Here is a 12,613-nt window from a genome sequence, read left to right as displayed (position 1 = left end):
ATTGAAATTTAATTAATGCGTTCCTATGGGCAAAAAAAGAAATTTTGATGCATTCCTATGGGAAACCACAATTCGCTAGATGAATTTTTCGCAAAACGGATTGACTTGCGGAACGAATTAAATTCGTCTTGCGAGGCACCACTGTGTGTGTGTGTGTGTGTGTGTGTGTGTGTGTGTGTGTGTGTGTGTGATTTATAAGTAACAGGGGTGTTAGTTCTTCTGCTTAAAGGCATACACTGGTGGGAAGGAACATACTCCGTGGTAGAGCACCTGTCTTGCATGCAGAAGGAGTTAGGTTCAGTCCCTGGCATCTCTAGGGATGAAACCTGGATTCAGTCAATGTAGACATAACCGAGCTGGATGGACCCAATGGTTTGACTCAGTATAAGGCAGCTTCCCCTGTTCCTAACTGAGGTGGTGGACTTGTAACCAGGAGCTCACAGTCCTGCCTCATTGACCCAGCATCTCTCCTCCTCTGAAAGTGTCCATTTTTCAATTGTGAAATACTGGAGGTGCTGTCAGTAGTACCAAACAAAATTGCCAGCAAACTTTTCTCCTTTGCATGCTGACATTCCCGCAAAACTGCGTCTACAAAAAATAGTGCGATAAACATTTTCATTCTCGTTGGAATTGGTTCTTCTTCCCATGTGCTTTTCTTTCAGTGGTCAGCGTTTGGTTTTTGGTTTTTCAAAAGAGCGTCCACGCACAAACATTTCTCTGGCTTATAGCTCCAAATGGGAAATGTCTGATTCAATTTGCTGCAGTTATTAAAGGTCAAAATAGGACGCTGGATTCAAAAGCCCCTTTCTACATTCCCGCCTCTCCCCCCCCTCCAAACAGGAGATATAAATATCGCTTCATGGCTTGTCCCTGGTTTTTCCTTCAAACAATGGAATTGGAATGCAAACTGCTATTAGGCACTCAGCAGGGCAAGTCAGAGCCAACTCAGCGAAGAAAGAAAAAAAGAAGTCGTCTAAATTTCTCCGCCCAGGGTAATACACAGCACAAAAACATGAAGCCTTCAGGATGCAGACAGAGACACAAAACCGCTGCAGAATATTAAATGCCAAGAAGTCAGTGGAGTGTTGCTGTCAACAACAAGGGAGGCATCGCTCACCTGCCTGGCACCGTGAACGCTGCAACCTGCTAAATTACATGGATGAGGTTTACAAAAGCAATATATTCTTATTTACAGGGCCAGGCGATACATGGAACGTAAGGGCAACCTATGGACACAGAGGGCTTCCACCTGATATGATCTGTACACGAGGCCCTGCATGTCAGGCTATGTTTACATGGAGGAAAGGGAAAGCCTAGCAGGCGTTTGAGGAGCGAGTGTGTGCGAGAGTGGGGAGGACTTTCATCCCCCCCACAGAGGACTGCGTTCTGCAAAGTCATGCAATGATATCTCACTGGATTCTCTCCTGCTCTGTTTTCCATAGATCTCACCATGGTGGGAGCAAAACTAAGAAGGAGCAAAGCAGGATCTCTCTCAGTGAGGACAGGAGATGGTGCATCCTGAAGCTCTGTTCATCTGAGCTGTGCTTGCTTGATATTTAGATGCCCGGGGGGAGGTGGGTGTACTTTTAAAATAGGATCAAAATGACAAAAATGAACGTATACATAAATGCACATATTTAGCTTTGCACTTTGTATTGTGTCCAGAGTGAGACAATGCAAAAGGAATCCTTTCCTGAATGCTCTCTGATTTTGTTCCCCTTTGTCCATCTAGAAGCAACCCCAAAGACAACGCTGGCACTGATAATGCTTGCCTAAGGTGACCTAGTGAGGTCAAGGCAAAGTGGACTGACGGCCTTTGGGTTCACATCCCTGAGTCTTAGCCACTGGTTCATCAAAAAGAGAGCTCTATAGGTTTACTATAAGCATCCCACCTTGTTTTAAAGGGGGGGGGCACATCCTTGACTCATCATCACGGCCTTCTCGGTAGTGGCACCCGCCCTGTGGAACACCCTCCCATCAGAGGTCAGAGAGATAAACAACTACCTGACATTTAGAAAATACCTAAAGGCAGCCCTGTTTAGGGAAGTTTTTAATCTGTGGTATTTGATGTATTTTAATGTTTGTTGGAAGCCGCCCAGAGTGGCAGGGGAAGCCCAGCCAGATGGGCGGGGTATAAATAAATTATTATTATTATTATTATTATTATTATTATTATTATTATTATCATTGAATTATAAGGAAGTTATAATTCTTCAGGTCTTAAGACAAAGGCTTTATTGTCCTCAACACCTTCCAGCATGAAAGCAACGAACAGTCAGCGCCTACAGCTGTTTGCGGTGGTATGTTCTACGCCAAAAATACCATCAAAAGCTGGACAGCAGGGGGAGGAAGTTGGGGATCTAAACAGCCCCCCCAAAAGGTACTGTATATTCCTGCATATAAGACTACTTTTTAACCCAGGAAAATCTTCTCAAAAGTCGGGGGTCGTCTTATACGCCGGGTCGTATTTCTTATATGGCAAGTATATCCCGAACTCTATATTTTAACTGGAAAGGTTGGGGGTCGTCTTATACACCCAGTCGTCTTAAACGCCGGAATATATGGTACCAGCAAATGTAAAATTCAGACAGCAAGCTGTTTGAGCAGCTGTTTTGGCATGAGACGGGACAGGGAGAGGGCACGACAGTGTGTCGTGTTGAGGAAGGATTCGTTTTATTGCCATGTTTTTTTTGGGGGGGGTGTCATGGGTGCTGCTGATGCCAAAGGATCCAAGAATGGAGGAATAGCAAACCCATCATATAGACATTCATGTCTTCCTGCATCTTAATTCCTCTCCCCTCCCCCCCAAACCATTTCTTGAGTCAGAAGTTGTGTTTAGCAGCTGTCTTTGAGAAAGGGCTTTGTGATGCCATGCACAAACAAAACTCTTCATTTTTGCCACTCAGCAACAGAAGCAGAAATGCGGGTGGTTTTGTGGTCCAGCAAATAGCAACTGCAGATCATGCTCTTTTGTATGTTGGGTCCGCATGTGATCTGCACCAGAGACATGTGCTTCTTGTAAGAAAACAGGCAGTGTGTGTTACAGTTCTGGGATTTCAAGGGTGCCCTTTTATTATTTGACCTCTTTAACTAGCCACATCAAATATATATCCCAAAGCCCTTTTTAAAAAATCAGATCAAATAATACCTTTCTTAATAGGCTTGTTAAAAAAAACACACACACATAGATATATATAAAAAGATATGCATATATTTGTTGTGCTCACCAAAGCGAAAGTAAAAGAGAGGCCGGTTTGCCGCTGTGCTGTGGGGGGCCGTGCGCTCTCTAGCTGCTGCTTCCCGGATGTCACAGACCCCAATGTTGCTAGTGCGGTGCGTCCTTCTCGTGGCCCCTTCATTGTGCTGCAGTCTACACCGAACCGCAGCAGCTCCATTCGCCGCTGTAACAAGTTGAAAAAAACTAATTAAGTCACGTTTTAGTTTTTTTACATTTGTTACAGCAACGGATGGAGCTTCTGCCCCCATGCAGTGAAATGTGCGCACACGCAAGCCCACACGCGGGCACACACACACACACACGTGTACACACCCCAGGCACATACAAACACTACAGTACGGAGCCACAGAATCAATTTCCCACTCTGCCAACATTGGTGTTTGTAATGTCAGCAAAGCAGCAGCAAGAGGACTGGATGCTGGAACAGTGGGGAACTGCCTTGTGGTTTTACTGTCAGTCTGGTGGGCACGTTTGCACCAAAGGGGGAAAGCATCTTACCCCAACCTTCCCGCCCCCCATGTGGTGAATTCAGCCACATCATTTTAAAGATGAACAAAAAAGTCTCCCTCTGAAATGCAAGGTCAAATACCCAATGTTATCGATGCTTCCATTTCCCAAGGGATTGTGGCGAACGAATGAATGATTAAAACCATTCTGCAACTCCACTTGCATTTAATGACAATTTGTCTTCCCCGCGTGGGGGGGGGGGAACAATTGCCCATTCTTATGAATCAAGGGTAAAGCAAGTCTCCCATCGTATGAAAACACCAATTTTTGTCTGGAAAGGACTGGAGACACATATATAGGAACGGACAATACTACGAACACATTAAAGAACTTCTGACTCTTAAGAAAAAACAGGCTGTAACTTTAACGTACGTTCATCTTGTTGGCACAATAAAAGCAACATACTGTAACAGGGGTACCCTCTGTCCTTTTCACATTTCCACAAAAAAAGAGAGAACATTTGCTTCAACGTCATCCTTATAACCTTGTTTTATAAAGAACAAGTTTATAGCCTTTCTGGTTATGTATATATGTATTAAAGTGTGTTAATAGTGTTGTTAAGCTCTCGAAAGACAGAGCAGTGATGGAGCAAGTTTTCCAGGGGCTGGGAGCAGGGATTTAATACCCTTCATTACAGTTCCTTATCTGTTTCCATGACTGGCAAAAGCAAATTAAATTATGCAGTGTTTAAAATGGCAGGATGAACTATGGAAAGAAGACAAAATTATGTTTGCATAAATTGAATAATATAAATAAGTGGTGTAACTGAGTTTTCCTAGTGTATAATTTCTATTATCTTGGCACAGATTTATTTTCTCTCAACACTGGACAATATACAGTTCTGATTATACATCTGTGTGCACTTATGTACACAACTTTTCAGTATTATTTCCAAGTTTGTACCTGCAGGATCAAGAGAACAAGAAGGAAAGGCTTGATTATTTCCACTTAAAACTTAATTGCTAACTTTAATTTCTACATTATACTGAAGAAGAAACTCTAATGCAACAAGATAATGAGAAACAGGCACTACTCTGTGTAGTGCAGAGATGGTAAACCTGTGGCCTCCAGATGTTGGAGTACAACTTCTATTAGCTAATAGGAGAGTTGGAGTCCAACAACATCTGAAGAATCAGAGGCTCCCTATTCCTGGTGTGCTAGCATTTCTTTTCTTTTTTTAAGGAGGTGTGGTTTCCACATGATTAACTTCTCCTCTCTAAACAAAATATATTCTCCATTAAAAATTTGATGTCAAGGATAAGAGTTCTAGCTTAACCTAGCCCTGTTTTCTATGTGGAGAGTTTTGATTCGATTTGGATTAGAGCTACCGTATTTTTCGCTCCATAGGACGCACCTGACCATAGGACGCACCTAGTTTGAAGAGTAAGAAAACAAGAATTTTTTTGGGGGGGGGGCTTTCTTGAATTGTCCTAGGCATAGCAGCCAACTCCTAGAGGCATAGGTGCCTCCCCCCATTATTTGAGGAAGCTTTTTGCAAAGGGGGAAAGCTCCATTTTTTTGAGGATCAGCTCAAAGTTGTGCAGCTTTTTTTGCAAATGGGAAAAGGTCTGTTTTTTGGGGGGGTCAGCTCACAGTTGTGCATCTTTTTTGCAAAGGAAAAAAAATCCTGTTTTTATGGGGTTCAACTCACAGTTCTGCAGCTTCTTTAGGAAAGGAAAGGGACCCATTTCTACAGTTTCCAGGCAGATAATCTAATCAGCCAGTCACATGTCACTGGGGAAACAAGCAGCCTCCCTCTGCAGACAACTATTGAGGCTGGGCAGGGCAGGAAGGGAGCTAGCTCCCTTATCTCCCTCCCCAATCTCTTGCAATCAGCTGCTGAGCAGGTCCTTTCAACACTCTCTTTCCCTCTTGTTAGCCTTTAGCTCTTTCTTTCTTTAGGCTCCAGGGACCACGCATTCGCTCCATAAGACGCACAGACATTTCCTCTTACTTTTTAGGAGGAAAAAGGTGCGTCTTATGGAGCGAAAAATACGGTGCAGTACATTTCATTATGTGAACCCCCATCTGCAGTACTAAGTTTCACCACCTCAGGTGAAAAGCATGCAAGAGTCTGACCCTGTTTCAGTCAGCCAACACGTTCAACTTGAACTTGGGCTCCCTGCCTGGAAGACCTGCTATTGCGTAACTACAACTTAAGGATAGTAACCACTCTGTCTTAGCACTCTTGTGGATTCAAAGCCTGACCTGAACAGAATGCCCTGTGGTGCCACTGCCACAGCAAGTGAAAAAGCAGGGGGGTTGCCGAGTCTCCCCTCATGTCTCAACATATCATGAACCAAGGAGAAATTGCAAAAGGGAAAATAAGTTTTTAAGGATGGGGTGTTTAAAAATATTGGAAATTCCAACACAATGACTCCATTGCAACAAAACTGTAGCAAGGCTACATGTTCTGCCACTCCATAACATGGGAACTGGATATTGTGTTTACATAGCTATATATTACAGGACTCCCATTTTTAAAAAGATCCACAGAACTTATAACACATTTTCATATATACATCCAATTATAATTCTCCCTGTCCGTTTGCATATTTTCCAGGCAATTTGCAGTAGTACACATGAGTGGAAGAGTGACTACCCTAGTGTATTCCACCCAGAGCATTTGGAATAACCCAGTTCAAGTCTATTAGGCTTGGGGAATGAAAATGTCAATGTGGTATGCTCTTTACTTGGCATCTTAGCCCCAAGCAAAGAAATCCCATTTATTTAAGAACAACATTATCATCATGGAGGATTTGACCAACATTCCATCTAGCCCACCATACTGCCTATGATATTGGCTATCTGGGTATTCCAGAGATGCAAACCAAGATGGACATAGCCATCCCTGTTCTTTGCTGTCAGCATTTGATAATATGGGGTATCTTGCCTCTGAAATGAAACTTAATGCCATCTAATTACATTTTAAATAAGGGCAAGAACTGCTTATCCTTATCTCACAAAACGGTAGAGCCTGTCTCATCAATTGTACAAGGTCATATACCATTGCATCAGAGAATAGTCAGGGGGGGGAATAGATGCCCCCCCCCAAGTTGCATGATCTTGGTGCCGGAGTCATCCCAACTCCTTTTCATTTGTTGTATACACGTCTATTAAAGTTTGCTTCACCCCAAAAGGATTATAGTTGTGGCCCACAACCTTGCAACGCTGGAGTGTCTAGGTATAAGCCACTTTAATCCTAATTGACTAGGATTTTGCTGCATGCATGATTCATTTCTGAATCCATTCCTGCTGATGATCACTACTTCTGGGTTTCCACAAGTGAAGTCTTAAATGAGGAGGGGATCCTTATGCATATTTTATATGTTTATGTTCAATGTTTGCCCTCTGGTTCAAGTGTTTATTCCTAAATAGTTTGCTTCTTTCATTGTTTAAAGTTTACCAAAAAGAATTTAAAATCTCATCCAGTATGTGCATCAACCACTTAATTATAAAAGGAGACACACATTTCTACATGAGAACTGGCTGGTGGGGAAAGCTACATCCATTGCATGACAGCGACAGGTTCCTTTGTGCCTCAGATAATCTCCCCCAAAGACACACATTAATATTCTGGCTTAATGATCAATACACACGACAGCTCCATGCAATGCTTATACATTTCTACATACCCGGAGGTTGTGGCAAGTAGGCCCCAATTAATTTTGATCTCTTCTTTTCATAGCCCTTTTGTGTGATGTCACCTGCCAAGGAAAGCAAAGGGAAATCAATAAGAGCTTGAATGAAGACACAGCCTGCCTGCTTAAGTTAAGGTACCATACACTTTGCCACTGTTTGTCTTGATGATTGTAATGAATGAACAATCGAAAGTATATTACGTTCATTCTGCCTAGAAAAATCTAATTTACACTGGAGACATTTTTGGCAACTAAACACCCAGAGTAGTTTATACCAACGGGTGGAGATTCCAAGAACCGAGAGGGTTGCATTGTCATTCAGATATTCTGCCACACAAAACTACATCAGCCTTCATTAAGTTAATCAACAGTGGATTATATAGAATGCTTGGGACATAATGGCTGGCAAAAGACATTACCAATTAGCATTTCCTCAACTATTAATGGGATTCTTTAATCAGGCATGAAGGGCACACAAAAGATTTGGAACTGTTGGTGAACTATTTAAATGACAATATAAACATTTGGCTAAGCTTCCAAGCACTATTTCAAGACAAAATGCAAAAGCAGAAGCACATTGTACTTCCCACGATCAAGCTATAAAAAGACAACATTTCTATCCCTTCAGCACTGCGGCTGGGATGAGTTTTATGACAGGTAAAACGAAATGCACAACCCCTATGTGCTGAGCTGCATGAAGCGCCCCCCCCCCAAAAGAAGAAAAAGATTAGAACCTTAGTGTATTGCTCTGATAAATGGAAAATAATAATAATAATAAATTCCTTCAGTAGCACCTTAAAGACCAACTAAGTTTTTATTTTGGTATGAGCTTTCGTGTGCATGCACACTTCTTCAGATACAGTGAAATGGAAGTTTCCAGGCACTTATGTAGAGAAGGGGTGGGGAGGGGTGGGGATGGGGAGGGGGGATCACTCAGAAGGGTGGTGGAAATGGGTGATTGACTGACTGATAGCTGTTGATGACCGCAAACGACTGCAAATGGTTTTGCATGAAAAAGCAAGGGTGGAGATGGCTGAAGATCGCTTATCATGTATAATGAGATAAGAACCCGATATCTCTGTTCAAACCAGGTCCCTCCATGGTTTTGAGCTTGGTGATAAGTTGCAATTCAGCAACTTCTCTTTCCAGTCTATTTCTGAAATTCTTTTGTAGTAAGACAGCTACTTTGAGATCTTGTATAGAATGTCCTGGGAGATTGAAGTGTTCTCCTACTGGTTTTTCTGTCTTCTGGTTCCTGATGTCAGATTTATGTCCATTTATCCTTTGGCGTAGGGTTTGGCCTGTTTGTCCAATATAGAGAGCTGAAGGGCACTGTTGGCATTTGATGGCATACACAATGTTAGAGGATGAGCAATTAAATAGTCCTGAGATGGTATGTTGGATGTTGTTGGGGCCAGTAATGGTGTTGTCTGGGTGTATGTGGCAGCAAAGTTGGCATCTGGGTTTATTGCAGGCTCTGGTACCAGTGTCCATGTTAAGTCTGGTGGTTGTATTATTGTGGGTGAGGAGTTGTTTAAGATTGGGTGGCTGTCTGTAGGCAATGAAAGGTCTTCCTCCCAGAGCTTGAGAAAGGGAGCGGTCATTGTCCAGGAGAGGCTGTAGATCTCTGATGATGCGTTGTACTGTTTTAGCTTGGGAGCTGTATGTGATGACTAGTGGTGTTCTGTTATTTTCTTTTTTGGGTCTGTCTTGCAGCAGGTTCTCTCTAGGTATCTGTCTGGCTCTGTTGATCTGTTGTTTAACTTCATCAGGTGGATATTTTAGTTCTAAAAAGGTTTGCTGTAGATCTCTTAGTTGAGATTCTCTGTCTGTAGAGTTGGAACAGATGCGGTTGTAACGTAAGGCCTGGCTGTATACGATGGATTGTTTGGTATGTTTGGGATGGTAGCTAGAAGCATGTAGATATGTTTGTCGGTCAGTTGGTTTTCTGTATAAGGTGGTGTCTATACGTCCATCCTGTATTTTTATAGTAGTGTCCAAAAAATGTATTTCTTGCATAGATTGGTTCATTGTTAGGTTGATGGTGGGGTGAAAGTCAGTGAATGTCTGGTGGAAGGTTTCCAGGGTCTGTTGTCCATGTGTCCAGATAATAAAAATATCGTCAATGTATCGCAGGTACAGGAGAGGTTTGAGTGGGTAGGAGTTAAGGAAACGTTGTTCTAAATCTGCCATGAAGATGTTGGCATACTGTGGGGCCATGCGGGTGCCCATGGCTGTGCCGCTGATCTGGAGGAACAGGTCATCACCAAATTTGAAGTGGTTGTGGGTAAGGACAAAGTGGCAGAGTTTGGTAGCAAAGTCCGCTGTGGTTTTATCTGAAATGGTGTTCCTTATGGCTTGTAAACCATCATTGTGTGGGATGTTGGTATATAGAGATTCCACATCCATAGTGGCTAGTATAGTATTGTTAGGAAGATTGTTCAAATATTGTATTTTCCTCAGAAAATCTGTGGTGTCACGTACGTAGCTGGGAGCACTGATAGCATATGGTTTCAGAACAGAGTCCATATAGCCGGAAACACCCACTGTAATGGTGCCAATACCTGAGATGATGGGGCGTCCTGGGTTTCCTGGTTTGTGTATTTTGGGTAGAAGATAGAAAGTTCCTGGCCGAGGTTCCGTTGGTGTGTTTGTGAGGATCTGTTCTTGGATGTGTAGGGGTAGCTCCTTAATAATCTTGTTCAGTTCTTTTTTGTATGCTTGTGTGGGGTCTGAGTCCAATTTCATGTAAAAGGCAGTATTGGAAAGTTGTCTGTGGGCCTCTTGGATGTAATCAGTTTTGTTCATGATGACGACAGCTCCACCCTTGTCTGCCTCTTTAATTATAATGTCTGGGTTGTTCCTGAGATTTTCTATGGCTCTCCTTTCAGCATGGTTTAGATTTTGTTGTAAGCGATGGTGTTTTCTGGTCACATCCGTTTGGATTCTGTGGCGGAAGCATTCGATGTACAGATCTAGTGTGGTATTGCGTCCATCAGGAGGGGTCCATGTGGAGTCCCTTTTTGTGTAACTTCTTTTCGGTGGTAGTTGGTGGTCAATGTTCTGTTCATTGATGCATTTGGAGGGTGATGGTTGTTCCCCAGTAAGTTGAGAGGTGTTGTGTTGTGGGGATGTAGTTTGTTCTACTTTGTCTTGTTCTTGTGTGTGATGAAAATACTCCTTCAGGCGTAAACGGCGGAAAAATGCTTCCAGGTCCCCGCAGAACTGAATCATGTGTTGGGATTTGGCAGGGCAGAATGATAGTCCCCGTGAAAGGACGGATTCCTCAGCTGGGCTGAGTGTTTGCTGTGAAAGATTGACAATGTTGTTGATCTTGTTTTGATTGGTGGCCTGTAGGTTGGAAAGGTTGCAGAGTTTTTTATTTTTCTGGTTCTTCAGTAACTCCAGTTGAGAGTGGTAAATGGTTTGTTTTTCCTTGTGGAACTTCTGCCAGGCCGGGTGATTCCTGATGGAGTTCTCCAGTGCAGAGAGTTCCTCCTTTATTAACTTCTGCCAAACAGAAGTTAATAAAGGAGGAACTCTCTGCACTGGAGAACTCCATCAGGAATCACCCGGCCTGGCAGAAGTTCCACAAGGAAAAACAAACCATTTACCACTCTCAACTGGAGTTACTGAAGAACCAGAAAAATAAAAAACTCTGCAACCTTTCCAACCTACAGGCCACCAATCAAAACAAGATCAACAACATTGTCAATCTTTCACAGCAAACACTCAGCCCAGCTGAGGAATCCGTCCTTTCACGGGGACTATCATTCTGCCCTGCCAAATCCCAACACATGATTCAGTTCTGCGGGGACCTGGAAGCATTTTTCCGCCGTTTACGCCTGAAGGAGTATTTTCATCACACACAAGAACAAGACAAAGTAGAACAAACTACATCCCCACAACACAACACCTCTCAACTTACTGGGGAACAACCATCACCCTCCAAATGCATCAATGAACAGAACATTGACCACCAACTACCACCGAAAAGAAGTTACACAAAAAGGGACTCCACATGGACCCCTCCTGATGGACGCAATACCACACTAGATCTGTACATCGAATGCTTCCGCCACAGAATCCAAACGGATGTGACCAGAAAACACCATCGCTTACAACAAAATCTAAACCATGCTGAAAGGAGAGCCATAGAAAATCTCAGGAACAACCCAGACATTATAATTAAAGAGGCAGACAAGGGTGGAGCTGTCGTCATCATGAACAAAACTGATTACATCCAAGAGGCCCACAGACAACTTTCCAATACTGCCTTTTACATGAAATTGGACTCAGACCCCACACAAGCATACAAAAAAGAACTGAACAAGATTATTAAGGAGCTACCCCTACACATCCAAGAACAGATCCTCACAAACACACCAACGGAACCTCGGCCAGGAACTTTCTATCTTCTACCCAAAATACACAAACCAGGAAACCCAGGACGCCCCATCATCTCAGGTATTGGCACCATTACAGTGGGTGTTTCCGGCTATATGGACTCTGTTCTGAAACCATATGCTATCAGTGCTCCCAGCTACGTACGTGACACCACAGATTTTCTGAGGAAAATACAATATTTGAACAATCTTCCTAACAATACTATACTAGCCACTATGGATGTGGAATCTCTATATACCAACATCCCACACAATGATGGTTTACAAGCCATAAGGAACACCATTTCAGATAAAACCACAGCGGACTTTGCTACCAAACTCTGCCACTTTGTCCTTACCCACAACCACTTCAAATTTGGTGATGACCTGTTCCTCCAGATCAGCGGCACAGCCATGGGCACCCGCATGGCCCCACAGTATGCCAACATCTTCATGGCAGATTTAGAACAACGTTTCCTTAACTCCTACCCACTCAAACCTCTCCTGTACCTGCGATACATTGACGATATTTTTATTATCTGGACACATGGACAACAGACCCTGGAAACCTTCCACCAGACATTCACTGACTTTCACCCCACCATCAACCTAACAATGAACCAATCTATGCAAGAAATACATTTTTTGGACACTACTATAAAAATACAGGATGGACGTATAGACACCACCTTATACAGAAAACCAACTGACCGACAAACATATCTACATGCTTCTAGCTACCATCCCAAACATACCAAACAATCCATCGTATACAGCCAGGCCTTACGTTACAACCGCATCTGTTCCAACTCTACAGACAGAGAATCTCAACTAAGAGATCT

At 43.0% G+C, this 12,613-nt stretch overlaps 1 protein-coding gene across 5 annotated transcripts in view; it reads right to left on the bottom strand.

Moving 5' to 3' along the window:
* Positions 1–12,613, bottom strand: part of DIP2C (disco interacting protein 2 homolog C) — a 324,193-nt gene that overhangs the window by 126,461 nt on the left and 185,119 nt on the right. For 2 of the 5 annotated variants that reach the window (XM_035128997.2, XM_035129000.2), the window contains exons 2-3: positions 7,381–7,452; positions 3,228–3,401 (exon numbers count right to left, since the gene is read on the bottom strand). In XM_035128997.2, coding sequence (XP_034984888.1) covers positions 3,228–3,401; positions 7,381–7,452 — 246 coding nt within the window. The remainder of the gene's footprint in view (positions 1–3,227; positions 3,402–7,380; positions 7,453–12,613) is intronic. The other 3 variants (XM_035129001.2, XM_035129002.2, XM_035128998.2) reach the window with 2 other exon arrangements.

Source organism: Zootoca vivipara, chromosome 12 (genome assembly GCF_963506605.1).
Source record: "Zootoca vivipara chromosome 12, rZooViv1.1, whole genome shotgun sequence".
Lineage (NCBI taxonomy): Eukaryota > Metazoa > Chordata > Lepidosauria > Squamata > Lacertidae > Zootoca > Zootoca vivipara.
This window is presented reverse-complemented; position numbering and strand designations above follow the sequence as displayed.